Below are 18338 nucleotides of genomic sequence, written 5' to 3' on the forward strand. Positions count from 1 at the left end.
GAGGGACTAGCAGAGGAGACTTGTGAACCCTTTCCTCCCTGGCAATTTATTGATCTAAATACCTCTGTCTTCGTGCTATTTGCCTAGCTGGCGAAAACACCGTATAGAAAGTGAGCATTTTGTCTCTTGCAGAGGGTGGAAAGGGAGAGGAAGAAGCAGAAGGGCTCTTCCTTGGGATGGGAACCCCTGAGGGTAGCAAGGCTCAGGGCTTAGAGATGACTGGTGTCTTCAAAGTAAGGAATCCCCAGGACTAATGCTGCAAAAAAAGGTGTTCAAGCCTGTTGGATCCGTCAGTGAGCTATGACCTTTAGTTGGGAAATAGTGAAGTACATCCCACTGGCGTCTTTGATAAGGGTGGGGAGGGACCTAGTTGGGCTTTGCTGTGGGGGCTCAGGGAATCGCTTTAAAAGCCAGTGGGGTTTGCGAGGAATTCACTCCCCAGCTTAGCTTGACTCTCCAGCCAGCCTGTGAACATGTTCCGGCTTTTCAGCAATGCAAAGCGCTGCTGGCCGATGAAACGGACATTGCAAAGGCCCCCTGGGCGAGTCCATTTGCCAGCAATGGTGCAGCAAAACAGGTAAGGAGGCCGGAGGGGGGAGGGGGCAGCCTTCACAGCCTCAGTCTGTGTAAACAGGACATTTCGCACAAGTTTTGAGATATATAAATGATCTGCCTAGAAGGCTTGGACAAAATGATGATGCTCTAAGGAATGCAGGAGTTAACAAAGGGCAGCAGGTTTACATTTTCTCTAGACTCACCTGCATCCTACTTGAACATGGAAAACAGGCCATTCTGAAAAGTCCTTTTCCGTACAACAACCACACCAGTTTTTTGTGTGTTTTTTTATGTCACACCTTCCAAAACAATTACCACCAGTTCCTTTCCAACTTTTGGGAGAGTATTTGTGGATTTTCATACCTGGAGGCTGCCCGTACAAAGGAACCAATAGCTCAAGGGGTGCCTCGTGAAAGCACTCATGAAAATCTTTCTACATGACAAAAAGAGGAATATTGATTTCTGGCTGCATTTCCCATATTTTAGCTGCACCAATAGCCTGTATCCAGCAAACATTTTCACAGAGGTGTTTTGCAGGCAGAATCCACAAGTAGGAGACAAAGTTCCTACTGCTGCTCAGAGATCCTGACTGCAGAATCCATAGATGGACTTGGGCTTCCTTCACAACATTGTGATCCTGTATTCCTTCCTGCACACAAATCCCTTAAGGGAGAAGATGTTCTGAATCCAAACTGACCTTAGACCAGGCACTGAGTGATGGGGGAAAGTGGACTGACAAAATGGAGCCACTAGCAGAGGAACCGGAGAACATGTTTGCTTTTTTGTTTGACTGATCATTAAATTTATTATGCCCTCCTTTTCTTTATAAAATAAACTCAAATTAGCTACCAAAAAAGTTCAAAAAATTAATAAAACACATTAAAACCTGGACAAATTTCTTAGATCAGTTTCCTATGATAAAACCAAGAGCAGGATAAACCAATATGGCACAAAAACAGGGGGGTGGATCTTTCAAAAAATGAATTGAGAGTGGGTTTTGTTAAAGGGCAAGAATACAAATCTAGTTTGAAAAAATACATTTGCCCTTTGGACCTGAACTCGAGCTGTGTCCAGAAATGTTGACCTTGCATCAGCTTAATCAAAGACCTTTCAATTAAACATTAACCTCCTGATAAGAGTCAGTGTGCAGGGTGAGATTATAACACAGGAATCTCTTGATCTTAGGGTTAGGATATGGGATGGTAAGGAGGTCCATGAGGAGGCAAAGGAACCAAGAATGTTTATCAGACGGCACCCGGGTCCAAGTTGCAGCAGAGGTGACAATGTTAAGGAGCATCACAGCTCAAAGCCATTCCTCAAAGTGGGGGTGGGGCAGAAGGTCACATCTCATTTTTTAAATCTTAAAATATTTCTGGGGGAAAAACCAGTAGTTTATAAAGTAAAAACAACAGCAATAAAAGTTGCACAATGCACTCGTCACAGAAAGAAGAATGAAAGCCAGTGTGGTGCAGTGGTTAGACGGTTGGACTAGGGCCTGGGAGATCAGGGTTCAAATCTCAACCACTGGGTGACCTTAGGCCAGTCACTCTCAACCCGTCACCTCACAAGGTGGTTGTGCTAATAAAATGGGTGGGGAAAGAACCATCCGCGTCACCTTGAGCTCCTTGGAGGAAAAGTGGGATGTACATAATAAAAACAATAGCAGCAACAACAAAGCAGGAAATAATACAGAAGCAAAAAACAGAGATGCTGCTTCTCAGAACTTCTCAAAGGTTTTTACCTGCCTTTGGAAAGACAGAGAATCCTACAAGAGCCTTTCTCAGAAGAACAGTACAATAAAACATAAAAATAGAAATGCTGGAAGTTTTGAAGAATGATGAACACATTTAACCAAAATGTTTTGAGCTGGTGTCTAAATTTCACAGCAGAAAGAGTTCCAGAGGTGGCTCGCCAGGGAGAAGGTCTTCTGATACGTCACCTAGGAGCAGGATGTTAGAGGCTCTCCCTAGCATTGGTTTTCAGAGGGTGTGGCAGGAGAGGAGGGCAAGGGTGACCAGAAGATTGAAGAACAATCCATTTTGGGAATGATCCACACTCTTATGTAGCTGCATTGCTTGATGCTTTCTGGCTGCCCCAAGATCATATGATAAAATAGATGTGTTCTGTGTTATAAATCAAGCACTGCTAGGAGTTGTTTCTTTTTGTTTTCCAATGCTTTTCTTTCTTATCAATTAAAAAAAATGGTGTGGCATGAGCAACTTTTTATTCTGAAAGTGTGGCCCAGAGTAAAAAGTTTGAGAAGCACTGCTCACTAGGATGCAGTTGTAAGCAGAGCTGGGGAGGGAGCTCAGTCGGAAGGAATCATAGAATCATAGAATCATAGAGCTGGAAGAGACCACAAGGGCCATCGAGTCCAACCCCCTGCCAAGCAGGAAACACCATCAGAGCACTCCTGACATATGGTTGTCAAGCCTCTGCTTAAAGACCTCCAAAGAAGGAGACTCCACCACACTCCTTGGCAGCAAATTCCACTGTCGAACAGCTCTTACTGTCAGGAAATTCTTCCTAATGTTTAGGTGGAATCTTTTTTCTTGTAGTTTGGATCCATTGATCCGTGTCCGCTTCTCTGGAGTAGCAGAAAACCACCTTTCTCCCTCATCTATGTGACATCCTTTTATATATTTGAACATGGCTATCATATCACCCCTTAACCTCCTCTTCTCCAGGCTAAACATGCCCAGCTCCCTTAGCCATTCCTCATAAGGCATCGTTTCCAGGCCTTTGACCATTTTGGTTGCCCTCCTCTGGACACGTTCCAGTTTGTCAGTGTCCTTCTTGAACTGTGGTGCCCAGAACTGGACACAGTACTCCAGGTGAGGTCTGACCAGAGCAGAATACAGTGGCACTATTACTTCCCTTGATCTAGATGCTATACTCCTATTGATGCAGCCCAGAATTGCATTGGCTTTTTTACCTGCCGCGTCACACTGTTGGCTCATGTCAAGTTTGTGGTCAACCAAGACTCCTAGATCCTTTTCACATGTACTGCTCTCAAGCCAGGTGTCACCCATCTTGTATTTGTGCCTCTCATTTTTTTTTTGCCCAAGTGCAATACTTTACATTTCTCCCTGTTAAAATTCATCTTGTTTGTTTTGGCCCAGTTCTCTAATCTGTCCAGGTCGTTTTGAAGTGTGATCCTGTCCTCTGGGGTGTTAGCCACCCCTCCCAGTTTGGTGTCATCTGCAAATTTGATCAGGATGCCCTTGAGTCCATCATCCAAGTCGTTGATAAAGATGTTGAATAAGACCGGGCCCAAGACAGAACCCTGTGGCACCCCACTAGTCACTCTTCTCCAGGATGAAGAGGAACCATTGATGAGCACCCTTTGGGTTCGGTCAGTCAGCCAGTTACAAATCCACTGAGTGGTAGCATAGTCAAGTCCACATTTTACCAGCTTCTTTACAAGAATATCATGGGGCACCTTGTCAAATGCCTTGCTGAAATCAAGGTAGGCTACATCCACTGCGTTCCCTTCATCTACCAGGCTTGTAATTCTGTCAAAAAACGAGATCAGGTTAGTCAGACATGACTTATTTTTCAGAAATCCATGCTGACTATTGGTGATCACAGTATTCCTTTCTAGGTATTCCTTCTCACAGTATTCCTTGCTCACAGACTGTTTGGTTAATTATCTGCTCCAGAATCTTCCCTGGTATTGATGTCAGACTGACTGGGCGGTAATTATTTGGGTCCTCTCTTTCCCCCTTTTTGAAAATAGGGACAACATTTGCCCTCCTCCAGTCTGCCGGGACTTCGCCTGTTCTCCAGGAAATCTCAAAGATGACTGCCAGTGGTTCTGAGATCACATCTGCCAGTTCTTTTAATACTCTTGGATGCAGTTCATCTGGCCCTGGAGACTTGAATACATCTAAACTAGCCAAGTATTCTTGTACTATCTCCTTAGTTATTCTGGGCTGTGTTTCCTCTGCTGAATCATTTGCTCCAAATTCTTCAGGTCGGGCATTGTTTTCTTTATTGGAGAAGACTGAGGCAAAGAAGGCATTGAGGAGTTCAGCCCTTTCTGTGTCCCCTGTTTGCATTTCACCATCTTCTCCTCTGAGCGACCCCACTGTTTCTTTGTTCTTCCTTTTGCTACGAACGTACCCATAAAAGCCTTTTTTGTTGCTTTTAACCTCTCTAGCAAGCCGGAGTTCATTCTGTGCTTTAGCTTTTCTGACTTTGTGTCTACACGTGCTGGCTATTTGTTTGAATTCCTCTTTGGTGGTTTCCCCCCTTTTCCATTTTTTGTACACATCCTTTTTTAATCTTAACTCAGTTAAAAGTTCTTTAGATAGCCACCCTGGCTTCTTTAGGCACCTTCCATGTTTCCGTCTCATTGGTATTGCCTGAAGTTGTGCTTTTACTATCTCCCTCTTAACAAACTCCCAGCCATCATGAACTTCCTTTCCTTTTAGTATTAGTGTCCATGGGATCTCACCCAGCACTTCCCTAAGTTTTATGAAGTTGGCTTTCTTAAAGTCAAGAAATTGAGTCCTAGTATGCTTGGCTGCTCCTTTCCGCTGTATAGTGAACTTCAGGAGATGCACTGTTTGGGGCCCAGGGCTTAAATCCGACCCCCTGGCCAAGTATCCCTTTTGAACCTCTGCAGAGAGGTCAGTGCAGCTGCTTTGTGATGATCCACCATGGAGACAGTTCTGAGGAAAGCAATGCCATGGGGAAATCTGTTTGGTTACATGCAACTTGTCTGAGCAGCCAGAGATCCTCTTCCTTTGTAGACTGTAAGGAAACTCTCCTCTCTGCTTGCCTTGCAGTTTCTCCAAAGGCTCTGTGCACCACCAGGCAAATCCCTCCTCCTCCTCCTCCTCCTGGCCCAATGATGTGGGCATCCTTGCTCTGGAGGTGTACTTCCCTTCCCAGTATGTGGATCAGGTTGAGCTGGAGAAGTATGATGGGGTGGAGGCTGGAAAATACACTGTGGGCCTGGGGCAGAAGCAGATGGGCTTCTGTGCGGCCCATGAGGACATCAACTCCTTGTGCCTGACAGTCGTGCAGCGTCTGGTAGAGCGAAGCCGCCTGCCCTGGGAGTCCATCGGCCGACTAGAGGTTGGCACAGAGACCATCATTGACAAATCCAAAGCTGTCAAGACAGTTCTGATGCAGCTCTTTGAAGATTCAGGAAACACAGATGTTGAAGGCATCGACACCACCAATGCCTGCTATGGAGGAACAGCCTCCCTCTTCAACGCAGCTGACTGGATTGAGTCCAGCTCCTGGGATGGTAAGTGATGGTGGTCTCAGTGGCACCCCCTCAGACCCCCCCACCTGGAAGGTGTCCTCTCCAAAAACAAGCATCCAGGCACGTTCACAGGGCCGACTTGGCCCAGTCATATATCCTTCCATGCCTGCCTACACCCCATCTCTAAGGCATGGATGTAAGGCACAGCCGGTCTCAGAATAACAGGTGGTGTAACTTGAAGCCTCGGGGCCACAAACACTTGCCTGAGGTCTCACACCAGGAGACAGTTTGGAAATGTTTAGGAGGCTGGACTGTGTGGGAATCACCCTCAAATTTCCCTCCTTTGGAATTTTCAGAAGTTGCTGTGAGTAAAACATTTCGTGATGTTTCTTGGCTCCACTCAGCAAATGATACTTCCTATTCCTGGAGCTTTTTGTAGAGAAGGCATGCTGCTTAAGTGACTCTCCCAGGCAGGTTTTGTCCCATTTTTTGCTATAGGGTAGCATTTTGCAGTTTTATACTTCTGCCATCAGGAGATATTGGGGCTGCCCATTCTCCTCACATTAAAGAAAGCTTGTGGTGGTGGTTCACTTTTGTGCTCCTGGAGGAGAAGGAATTTGGTGGGTGCCATGTGGACTCTATAGATTCTCTTGCGGCACCACAGTTCTCAGAGTCTCTCTGAGGGACACAAGGAGCGAAGTGGACCAGGGGAGAGCTAGCTGGGGGGGGGGAGAAAAAGAGCTAGAGAAACACCTGTTACAGCCGGGATGGGGGGCTTCCAGCCCATCAGGCTAATTAGTCCACCATTTGGCCTGCAAGGGTATTTTGGCCAAGCCATGCCCACCCTACACCTGATGACAGGTATGCCCTCCCATCAGGTGGCCCACCTGCTAGATCCTCACTCCTGTATTGTGGGAGTAAAGAGGTTAAAACTGCTCCCTGCCTAAAAAAAAATTATTTGCTAGACAAACCTCAAGGAGACACAAGGCCATTGTTTCTAGCAGTACAGAAGAATCTAGTTGCTAAGTTCTGTCACAAGCATACGGGAAAGGAACAAAGCAAGAAGTGTTTGCCTCTGAATGCCAACTGTGCAGAGATGCAACCCTTCTCCTCCATATTGCAGAGTCTTCCCAGAGACAGCTGAGTGAGAGTTGCAGATTGTTCAAGCCGAGTGGTTCATTCTCACATATGAGTCATAGGTCTTCTAACAAAAATACGTCTCCTGACCAGAGATTTGGAAGGAAAACCATTTAAAGAGAGATAGAGAGCCGAGAGAGCCAGGCAATTATCTGTATAAACTTTGCAAGCATATAGTAGGATTATTATTATGGTTTCTGCAAAGAGAAGTCCTGCCTTTCAGGTTGTAAGGAAAGAATTATACTTTGTGAGTGTATCTACAATAAGTTAGCTTAATCATAGTTACAATGGAGCAAATTTTCTCAGTCCTTGCAGATATGGGAGGAGATGTGTCCTCGCGCTCCCATGCTCAGCTTTTGACCTGAAAGGTTTCTGAGTAAACTTAGAGGAAATGGAACAGGTCCCTTTATGGACTGATAACTGATTTAATGCAGCAGAGTTGGGCAATGTTAACACAATAGAGATCCCTAGACAGGATGTGAACTGATAGGGACCATGGTGAGAAGCTCAGTTTTCCATAGCGATGGAAAAAACCAGTTTTAGGGATTTTATTAGAAAATAAAGCAGCCACTGCTGTAAACCTATGATCAAAGGAGGCTCCTTGTTGGGTCAAGTGGGGCAGGCCCCCACCCAAGAAAGACCTCCAAGGCCATAGTCTGGTCTCCCTTCCTTAGTCATACATTTCCACTGATTGAGGCTCTTCCTGCATGATTCTGCCCATCTGCTGGTCCATTGACTGGCAGAAGATGCAGGAAGGCAAAAGGACAGGCAAAAGTGAAGACACAAGGCATCGTGAACATGTGGAACGGGCTGCCATCTGTGCCTTCAGCCCTCTTTACTGTGCATTTATGATCATGTGTTTATTAAAATTTATATACCGCTTGGTAGTAAAAGCAAACCAACCTCAAAGTAGTTTACAAAAAGGAAACAGCAATGTTCTCATATTGTTTATGCTTGAGGTGGTCTTGGGGCAGTTATACGCAATCCTACTCCTGATACTGTTTGCGCCTGCAAAATATTTGTTGGGTGGTCTTCCTGCTTTGTCTCCAACTGGTACAAGTCCCATAATGTCATGATGAAGCCCTCAAACTTTTCACGCCACAAATGTTCTAGGCTTGTTTGTTTCTTTTGTCTGTCCTTTGTTGCTCTGTTGTGCTAGAGTGCCCCCTCCAGGTGGCAATGAGGCAGCAATGTTTTGGGAAGCATCCCAGAGCGACAAATAAAGCAGAACGATGGGTGGTCCAGTATAAATCCACCACAAATTCACTGTCATCGCTGACATGTTGTTGGAGACCCTGGGAGGGAGAGGGCTGCTCTTGTGCTCTAGTTCTGCTCCCTGGTTTCCCACAGGCATCGGGGCGGCCCCTGTGAGAAGAGGAGGCTGGGCAAGGTGGCCAGAGGTGGATCTTTTTTTAAAAAAAATAATATTTATTCAAATTTTAAAGGTTACAAAAAGAAAAAAGAGAAAAAAGAAAAATAAGAAAGACAGAAAAAATACAATCAATTAAAAAAAAAGAACAAATCGAACCTTTACATAGCTTTCTTTCCTTTACTTATTTCCTTGACCTCCTCACACCTCCCATTTTTGTATTCTAATTCAAATTGTTATTTCAGCAAATCCTTCCAACCTTGTTTTCATCTTAATAATTTGTCTTAATATACTATAATTTTACATTCTCTCTTTCACCAATTCATTTTTACTTAATCCTTTATGTCATTTCTGCCAAAACCACATAACTTTCTTCTTCCAACATCTTTCTAACAATCCTTAATTTTACAATATTTTTGAAGATAAACTTTAATTTTTTCCCAATCTTCTTCCACCGACTCTTCTCCTTGGTCCCGGATTCTGCCAGTCATCTCAGCCAGTTCCATGTATTCCATCACCTTCATCTGCCATTCTTCCCGGGTGGGTAGATCTTGTGTTGGTGGCCAGAGGTGGATCTAGGGGGATGCAACCAGTTTGGTCCCACTGGGCACGGAACCTCAGCTTTGCGGGGAATGCTGTAACTATGGTTCAGAGGAACAGAGCATGAGAGGCAGGCACTGAAGTTTAGGAGACCCCAACGTCCGCCACTGCAGCAGGTTTTTCTTATGTTCAGAGGTGCCTCTGAATGCCAGATTCTGGGGACAAGCAAGAGGGGAAGTCCATTGTCTTTGTGCTCCACTCAGAAGATCCTTGGAAGCCTCTGGCTGTTGGGAAGACAGCTGTGCTTTCCTCAAGTCCAGAATAATTCTTTTCTGGGGGTTGTTCCATGCCTAACAGGCCTAAGGAGAGAGATGGTGGGTTCACCATTTCATCATTGCTACTTGCAAAATTCTTATACCTAGAAACCTGTGTGTTTTTGGCTTAGCAGAAAACAAGAATACCTGTTTTGCTGTGCATTTTATTGGAAAAATAGTTAAAGCATTTTGGGAGAGTATGAGTAGGTTAATAAGGACTGATGGCTCTCCTTTTTCATATCGTACCTTTGCTCTGTAGTATCAGGCATGGTCTCTGCCAGCCATTTTTTTCCCCAGTCCTCAGGGCCAAACTAGATGTGTGAGATCTTTACATGGGATTGCCTATGAACAGTGTGTGTGTGCTTGTTATTTCAGTTGTAAGGTGCTGCCATTCTTTTGCTTCTTTTTAAGTACTTCTCTTCACTCACTATTGTCATAGTTATACTGTAAGCTGGTGGGGGGAGGGATTTGTCTTTCCCCCCTGCTCTGACTGTGTGAAGTGCCAGACAGACAGACAGACAGAGATTCAGAAGTAGCTGTTACTATATTGCAGCTCACACCTGCAAGTGAAACACTGATACGTTTTTATGATGACGCAGACCAGGAAGAGCTTTTCCTGCCTCCCTCGTCATCAGCGCTGACCCTTTGGTGATGCTCTTCCCATGCCAGGACGCTATGCCTTGGTGGTTTGTGGCGATATTGCTGTTTATGCCACCGGGAATGCGCGGCCAACTGGTGGTGCTGGAGCCGTAGCTATGCTGATTGGACCAGATGCTCCCCTGGCCTTAGAGAGAGGTGAGTATCCAAACGCGGCCATGTCTAAAAAGCTTGCTTTGCATAGCGAGGGATTTTATCCATAAACCGACCAGCCATCCATTAGATTTTTCTGCATTGGCTGAAGCGGGTGCTATGGTCACAGTTGAAACCATGCCATTAAAATAAAAATAAAAAGGGAGGACGGGATGGGGGGGGAGCATGCAACACCCCCCTCCTGCTGCAAGAGGGCAGACTGGGTGGCTGACACATTCACACTGCCTGTGTCCCAACAGGCCCACTGGACGTGGGCATAGCCAGAGGGGTACAAGGGGGGCAGCTGCCGCCCCAACCAAGAAAATAAATAAAAATGCTTAACTGACCAATTGCACCACAGATAACTGGGTTCTTCCCCCCTAACATAAAGCCTGCCCCCTCGAAGAAAATTCTGACTACATGCAGCACAGAACAAGTGGGACATGACGTCCGATCTGTGGATTTGCTTGAGTGCAAATGTAGAAGAGAACCAGGGCAGTCAAAGATGGACTTCTGCCAGGCTTCATAAGCCCCTCTATGCAAACCGATTAAGCCTGCATGAATGAGTCCATTGTGGTGTGCTGGGCTGGAGATTCATGGAGCTCTTGCTGGTGGGAAAGCAGCACATCTCTGCCAAAATAGTCAAATGCATCCTCTCTCACACAGTTTTCAGGAATTCATATGGAAAGCTGCAAATGTGGGGGGGGGGCTGCTCCTCCTTTTCTGCACCCAGAGGGGCAGGCAAGCTTTTCAGGGAGGAGAATAGGCCCTTATGCCTAGTAGCTCTTAGAGTAGCTGCCAGAGATTCGGAGCTCCCTGAGTTAAAAAAGAAAAGATAGGGAGAGAGCTAGCCAGGTTCTTTTATTTTGGACATAGGCATCAGTGTCTGGGCAACAGTAGGGTTGGCTCAGGGTGGAATTTTGCTTTAGCATCTTTTGCACTCCCCAGTAGATTCTCTCTCTCCTTTTGCATCTTTGCTCCTAGACAAGGTGATGCCACTGAAATGGAACCTGGGAGAAAGATGCATTGCTTGGAAGCATAAACCAAGCGTGTCAAGCAGAAAATGCACCAGTCAGACTAAGAAAAAGTTATTAGGGGTATCTGTGGGTTTTACCTCAAGTGCAATGGTTAATAACTGGAGGATTATTCCCTTTGTTGCCATTGCTAATACTGGGATGTCATAGAATAGTTGAGTTGGAAGGTACACCCAAGAATCATCTAGTCCAACCCCCTGCAATGGAGGAATCTCACCATGTGGTCTCCCATCCAATCTGGAGCCATGCCGGACCCTGCTTATCTTTCAAATGTGCTAGCAGAATTATTGCTGCACCACGCAAGCTCACCTGTGACTTTTTCCTGCCAAGGTCTTCGTGGGACCCACATGGAACATGTCTATGACTTCTATAAGCCAGACTTGGCTTCAGAGTATCCTGTGGTGGATGGGCAGCTCTCCATCCAGTGCTACTTTCGAGCCTTGGATCGGTGCTATGCCACATATCGCAAGAAGATCGAGAGCCAGTGGCAGAAAGGTCAGTGTGGCTGGGAGAACGGTCAGCCGTGCCTTCCTTCCAGGCTGTGGGCACACCAGAGCATGAATGTGCACATGGACCACACCAATCTCAATTGCCCATGCATGCTTCTTCGCATGTTCATTTGCACCCGACTGCTTTTGGTTGAACCTTGTCCAGAAGGGCTTTGCTGGCTGGGGAGGAGCTGCTCTACTTAGGTTGCTGTTGCTTACCGGAAGCGGGAGGGGGCCAGGTGGCAAGGAGGTTGGTGTGCCTCAAATGCACTGGTAAAGCCCTCACGCTCGTCCTGCCAGGGTGCTTGCACCATGCCAGCCTCCCAGCCTCCCTCTCAGTGAGCCAGCAGCCAGGATGCTGAGGGAGAAACCCCACCCCACCTGGTGGGGGGGGGGCTTTTGGCTCCGTCTTTCCTATCTACACAAGTGGGAAGCTCTGTTCACATTGAGGTTGGGTGTCCCCCACCCTCCCTGAGCTCCAGAAACCTAAGGTCCATTGTGAGTTTTCCAATACACATGAACATGCACAAAAGAGTGGATTGGGGGCAGAGCTGTGTGTCACACCTAGTGTTCCCCCACAGCCACTGAGGAGTACTTTGCCCACAGAAGTAGGGGGTGAGGGAAAAGGTGGTTGTGGCCCTCAGGAAAACATCCCCTCCCTTTAAAAAAAAACAACCCCAAAGCAAAAGGTCCCCAGAACATCCAGAAATGCTTCTTTACCTCCACAGTTGGGTAATTTGCAATTTGGTTATGGTGATAATTTATTAAATGTGTATTCTGCCCTTCATCCAAAGATAAATAATATCAGGGTGGTTAACATAACCCCACCACCACCACCAATTTTATGTTGGATTACCTACCCTCCCCCACCACATTATCAGCAGATCAGGAGAATCCTAACTGAAGTTGGGGGTGGGAGTGTGTGGGTTGGCACTGGGAGGATCATGTGAACACTATGAAAAGCAGGCACCTGTGCTAGCTATTTTTTGGGGGGGGGTAACATCTTGCATGCTAGGGCTGAGCAGGTGGTGTGTCTCCACTGCATGTCTCGTTTCCTGGGTGCAGTTGTGTGGGGGGGGTCCATCTCTCTGATGCTTTCTTCTACCCCTGAGGCAGCTGGGATCTCCAAGCAGTGCACCCTCGAAGACTTCCAGTTCATGATCTTCCACACACCTTTCTGCAAGCTGGTGCAGAAGTCTCTGGCGCGGGTGTTGCTGAACGACTTCCTGGCCTCCCGCAACCCTGATGTCGAGTGTGGGGTCTACAAGGGGCTAAAGGACTTCAGGTCAGTGGAGTGTAGCTTCCTTTATTAGTGGCTTTGTATGGGACGCGGGTGGTGCTGTGGTCTAAACCACAGAGCCTAGGACTTGCCGATCAAAAGGTCGGTGGTTCAAATCCCAGTGATGGGGTGAGCTCCCGTTGCTCGGCCCCTGCTCCTGCCAACCTAGCAGTTCGAAAGCACGTCAAAGTGCAAGTAGATAAATAGGTACTGCTCCGGTAGGAAGGTAAATGACATTTCCGTGCGCTGCTCTGGTTCGCCAGAAGCGGCTTAGTCATGCTGGCCACATGACCCAGAAAAACTGTGTCGGCTCCCTTGGCCAGTAAAGCAAGATGAGCGCCGCAACCCCAGATTCGTTCGCGACTGGACTTAACTGTCAGGGGTCCTTTACCTTTACCTTTTTTAAAGACATCACCCAAGAACTGGAGAAGATAGTGGGACAGGGGGCAAGCTTGTTCTTAGAAGTTCTTCAGGACAGGGATGGGCAGAAGATGGATCTAGATCTAGATCCTTGCATGATCTACAGTGGACTAGCTCCAATGTAAAAATGAAAGCCCCTCTTCCCATTAAAATGATTAGGCTTTCTTATCTGAAGTAACTCAGAGGTACAGAACTTGCGTATGCAGGTTGTCCTAGGATCCAGCTCATGCCGCATGGTAGATCAATGGCTCTGTCCTCTGAGAGAGGGTGTGGTGTCTGGATCTGGCCTCCCCTGCCCCTCCTCCCTCCGTCTTTTGCACCTGCCTCTGGTTGGCTGACCTTGCACTTCCAGGAAAACAAAGGAGACCTTGCAAGTCATCTGCTCACACCTGCCTTGGGACTTAGACGGGGCTGCCATTCTTTTCTTTTAGAGATGATAACCCTTAGCTCTCATCCCTGACTTGAAATTCACCTGAATTTTCTTTATCTCCATTAGCTTGTATTCACCCATTGTCAAACTCACCTGCCGGCTGCTGAGGCAGAGTCTTGTCTTTTGCTGGTCTTCTCATGCAAAGCCACCCATTGGCCAGCAGCAAAGCTTTCAGTGCACCTATTACATCCTCAACTTCCTTCATATTTGCCAATAGAAAAAAAATTATATTCTTTGGGAAAGCTTATTTATCTGTTTTATTTGTTTAGATATTTATAAATTACTTTTCTCAAAGATTGAAAACAGATGGATCAAAAGGCAAAACCCAGTATTAATAATTAATCCTGTAAAACTAACAATTAACCTGAGCAAACCTCTGAAGCAAGTGAAAGTCAAGTGATTTTTAAAAAATGTCTTTTATGCAGTGGGGTCTTTCTCAGCAAAGTACTTTGAGCCTGATCGGAGCGGGGGGGGGGGGGGGCAAGAAAGGCTTCCGCCTCCAGCAAGGCTAGGAGGACAACTCCAGAAAATGTTTATTTCTCTGCCAGCTTTGAATTTAACTGAACTTGCCACCTCTACCTCTATGGAGAAAGTTTTAGGCTCTTTTAAAATGTTAATTTATTAAAATGTGCTCATGGAAATTAAGCCAAGCAGAGAAAGCTCAGTGCACCCCCATGCCTCTGTGTATGAGAGCACATTCCCTGGCCTCACCCCCCCCCCCCCCGAGAAAAGGGTATTCCCCAGTTGGGGCCAGGACTGACTGCCCACCTTCCCTTTTAGTAACGTGAAGTTGGAAGAAACCTACTCCAGCAAGGAGGTGGACAGAGCTTTCCAGAAGGCCAGCCAGGAGCTGTTCCGCCAGAAGACACAGCCCTCTCTCTTCCTCTCTGCTCGCAATGGAAACATGTACACTCCCTCAGTGTATGGCTGCCTCGCATCTCTCCTGGCCCAGTAAGTCACCCCTGCTCTTTCCAGTAATGGATTCTTCCCACTCCAAATCCAGGGCAGGTGAAGAGGACACAGAAATGGCAAAAATAGTCGTGTTTCATAAGGTTTGGTCAGAAAGCAAGGGCTGCAAACACACCGTGCATTTAAAGACTCTTTGGGAGCTGTATTCACGCCTTGTAAAGTACAATTCCCAGGATTCTTGGTATGGGTGAAGCCATGATTCTCTGATGATTAAAAATCCTCTTAGCCAAGGTGATTAATTCTGCTAAATAAGGGCTGAAGTTGTGGCCCCCATCCCTTGCAGCCCTACTTTTATATTCACATACCCATGAAAACATTTCCTGTTTCTGCTCATTATATTTTGGGGGTTTTGCATAGTACTGCATTTGTTGGTTTTAACCTGTGACAGTTGCTAGCTGCCTTTTGAGCTTTCAAGCAGAAGGTGGCATTTTAAAACTTTAAACCTGGGGTGGCTCATCGGCAGCTGGATCTGGCCTCCCAGCCTCTCTCCAGCTCCTGGGCTGCTTTTGGCCTGGCAGGGAGAGGAGACTGTGGCTGTGTAGAAATCTCTGACAGTAGCGCCAAGGAGCAACGGAAGTTGCTGACCCCCTGCCACCCGCTGGACATCTTGCCCGTCTGCTGTACACTGCAACACAACCTTCCAAAACATGTTTCCGTCACGTCCTCTGTCACACTATCCCTGCCATTCCCTGCAAACCAGGATGAGCCAGGAAGGTTGCCTCAAGGCAGCCTGCTTATTTGAACATTCATCCTGATTCGTTTGCAGGGTTATACAATGTTGCACTTCCCTGTGCATTTTCTCATCACTTGCCTTATCACAAATAGGCCAGTTTGGGTGTGGGTGGGTGTGGAATGGGCTTGTTGTGGAAGAACACAAAATCAGCTTGAATTGTGGTAGGTGAATTTGCAAGTATGTGATTGCACCTCACCCCAAAACTGCAACCATCTGGAAAAGTCTTTGCAAGGTGATGATTTTTGCAGGGGCGTCAATGTTTGCCCTTGCCTGGTGTGATTTCTGGGGAAGAAAGGAAACTTTCCCTTTCTTTTCCTTTCTGACATTTCTGGTCTCAATCCCGGCAGGTTCTCTGCCCAGCAGCTGGCTGGCTCTAGAATTGGGGTCTTCTCCTATGGCTCAGGACTGGCAGCCAGCATGTTCTCCCTGAAGGTGACCCAGAATTCTGCTCCAGGTGAGTCCCTTCTTGATGTAGAGCTCCCTTTCCTCTTCTCAAACTTTTTGAACTCCTAGAAGATCCTGAGTTTGTGCTGCCTGCAAAAGTTACTTGCGCTCTACATTGCTGGGGCACTGGAGGAATGAAAATGCTGGTGCCCAGTGCTCCTTTGAACCCTGGAGAAGGGAAAATATAAAAGGAACCAGGACCCCAGAACAGTCTCGTGTCTGCATTGGTGGATCCTGCTGGGGTCCTGGGGTTTGCCCAATGGTGCCCAGTGCTGACGCTGCATGGGGCCATTCCTCTTACACCCAGAAGCTCTTCTTGCAGCCTCCCAAACGCACATTTCACAGTTTTTTTACTCATTTCAGCACAGTAACTAACCAGGCCAGTTAATTCATCGTTTGCCCCAAAATCATTGCCTTGTTTTGGAAATGTTACTGCACCCATGACATCTGGGGTTGCTGGGGTCCCTGGAAGCAGCAGGATTTCTCATGGGAAACTGTGTGCCCTCTCTCTTCCAGGCTCCCCTCTGGAAAAACTGGTATCCAGTCTTTCAGATCTGGAGACTCGGTTGGACTCCCGGAAATGTGTTCCCCCAGAGAAGTTTTCTGAGATCATGAAACTCAGAGAGGACACTCATCACTTGGGTGAGCATGTGAGCAGCTTTAGCTGTGCACCTGGGTGCAATAAGCTTTACCTTAGGACCTGGAAAGACATTGTCACAAGGTAAACTGTCTTTGGCAGGAAAGATCTGAAGGGAGAAATCTAAACTCCAGTTGCTTGCTTAGTAATGTCTCCTGCAAAAACCACTTGAGCTCTGCATTTCTGGTGAGAGCGTTTTCAATGATGTTCATTAAGTTACGTTTCTTTATGGGGAGTGGGAAATATAAAATCAGGTTCAGCTCTTGGAAATGCAGTTAGAAAAGCAGCCCCAAGGCACCCTCTGGAGCAAAAGGACTTTCTTCTTTCTGTGGAGTCTCTAAAAGCACTTCAACACAGCACACAGATTTGCCATTGCTCTGGGGAATAAATGGGTCTCTCTCTAGGAGGCTTGAAAGGGAGTAATAGTTTTCTAAAGTAGCCTTCCCCAACATCTTATCTCCTGAAGACCTAAGCCACCTCCGATCACCAAGTGCACACGGTGGAAGGAAGAGCCAGTGTTCACAGCCTGTCTTGTGGGTGACACCCCCCCCCATCATATTGTCCTGGTCCCTCCCTCTGCCTTCCTACCCCCCCTTGCTTTGTCCTTCTGCAGTGGGCCACACCCCACATGGGTCCAAGGATGACCTCTTCCCAGGAACCTGGTACATAGAGCAAGTGGATGACAAGAACCGCAGGAAGTATGTCCGGAGACCAGTCTAGGGGAGAGCAGAACGGCCAGGAGCAGGGATTTTCCTGGTAAGCCAAAATCCTGGGCTCTAAAAGCAGTCCCTGAAGGGAAGCCGCTTGATGTGGGCTGAGTTGTCATGTGGGGAAGTCCAGAGAAGGCAGCTCAGCTTTTGGCGAGGGAAGCAAATGCCCTTCTGGCTGCAGAGTCTTTCCTTCAGATTAGCCTTCTCCAACCCATCTCCACCTAGGACTTCTCTCAGGGCTGAGAAAGCACAGGCAGAAATATCAAGAAGCAGCTTGGCCAGCTCTTGCTCAAATTGTTTGGCACTTCCGCTTTTATAGTCCTGCTCTCTCCCTGACACAAAGCAGCTTCCATGAACCAGCAGACTCACAGAAACTGAACAATATGGTTGTGTGAGAAAAAGAGAAAGGGAAAAGAAGTTTCAAAATGGTTTCTGGCAGAAGTGGGAGGGAAATGTTGCAGCACAAGAAAGGCTAAGAGGTTTTCCCGAAACCTTTCACCATTTCCCAGAGCCCCGTTTTGAGTTGAAAATGTGTTATTTAAGGTTTTACGCCAACATGCTTCATGAGATGAAGAGGGGCCTGGTGGTCTCAGGCTCCATGCACCTTCTTGGTCTCTTCTGTGACTCAGAATACCACACTGGGCATAGCTAATGTCTTCCAAGGCAAGTAGCCAAAGTAGCTGGCAGGCACTTTATGACCTGGTTGTCCCCTTAGTGGACCTGAAAGGGGACTGCAGCAGCCCCCCTTTCCCATCTGGAAGAGCCAGCTAGTTTGACCAGACCTCCCTTCTCTTTGCCCCTACAGTCTCAGCCTTACGGAAGGAGGCCAGGCGAATGGTTCCACCATCCGAAAGAATAGCAAGTCGACCTATGCCTGCACTTCTCAAGATGACTGCTCTGGCGGGGGGCGGGCGGGGGGGCAGGGTCCCTCTTGCACAGCACTGTGTCCTCTCCATGCTTGCTAAGGGAGAAGGGCCTCCCCTCTGCCTCTGCTCCTTCCCCTCCCCCCCCAACTTCCTGCTCCGCCTTCACTGCTGAGCTCCGGGTTCCCTTTGCTTGGAGGCATCTGCTTCTCCCTGTTGGCACTTTTTTGGACAATAGGCCTTGTTAGTGTAAGAAAGATTTGTTGAAGTATATAAAATATTTTAACACAGAAGGCGAGGGATATTTTATTTGGGAAAGGGGCTGGTTTTTGTGACTTCCATCAAAAGAGATCCTGGCACATGCAGAAATCTTACATCTATGGTAATTTCTTAGTTGTAGTCTCAAAGG

At 47.1% G+C, this 18338-nt stretch overlaps 1 protein-coding gene across 1 annotated transcript; it reads left to right on the forward strand.

Annotated features, from left to right (window-relative positions):
• Positions 1-408: 408 nt before the first annotated feature.
• HMGCS2 (3-hydroxy-3-methylglutaryl-CoA synthase 2) lies at positions 409-18222 on the forward strand. The gene is made up of 10 exons (XM_081867343.1): positions 409-577; positions 5349-5815; positions 9803-9928; positions 11287-11451; positions 12561-12729; positions 14354-14524; positions 15623-15729; positions 16236-16361; positions 16970-17112; positions 17872-18222. Exons 1-9 carry the CDS (start codon positions 474-476, stop codon positions 17074-17076), a joined length of 1542 nt encoding a protein of 513 aa, XP_081723469.1. The 5' UTR covers positions 409-473; the 3' UTR covers positions 17077-17112; positions 17872-18222.
• The last annotated feature ends 116 nt before the right edge of the window (positions 18223-18338 follow it).

This window comes from Podarcis erhardii (genome assembly GCF_964252035.2).
Source record: "Podarcis erhardii genome assembly, chromosome: 6".
Taxonomy (NCBI): Eukaryota; Metazoa; Chordata; class Lepidosauria; order Squamata; family Lacertidae; genus Podarcis; species Podarcis erhardii.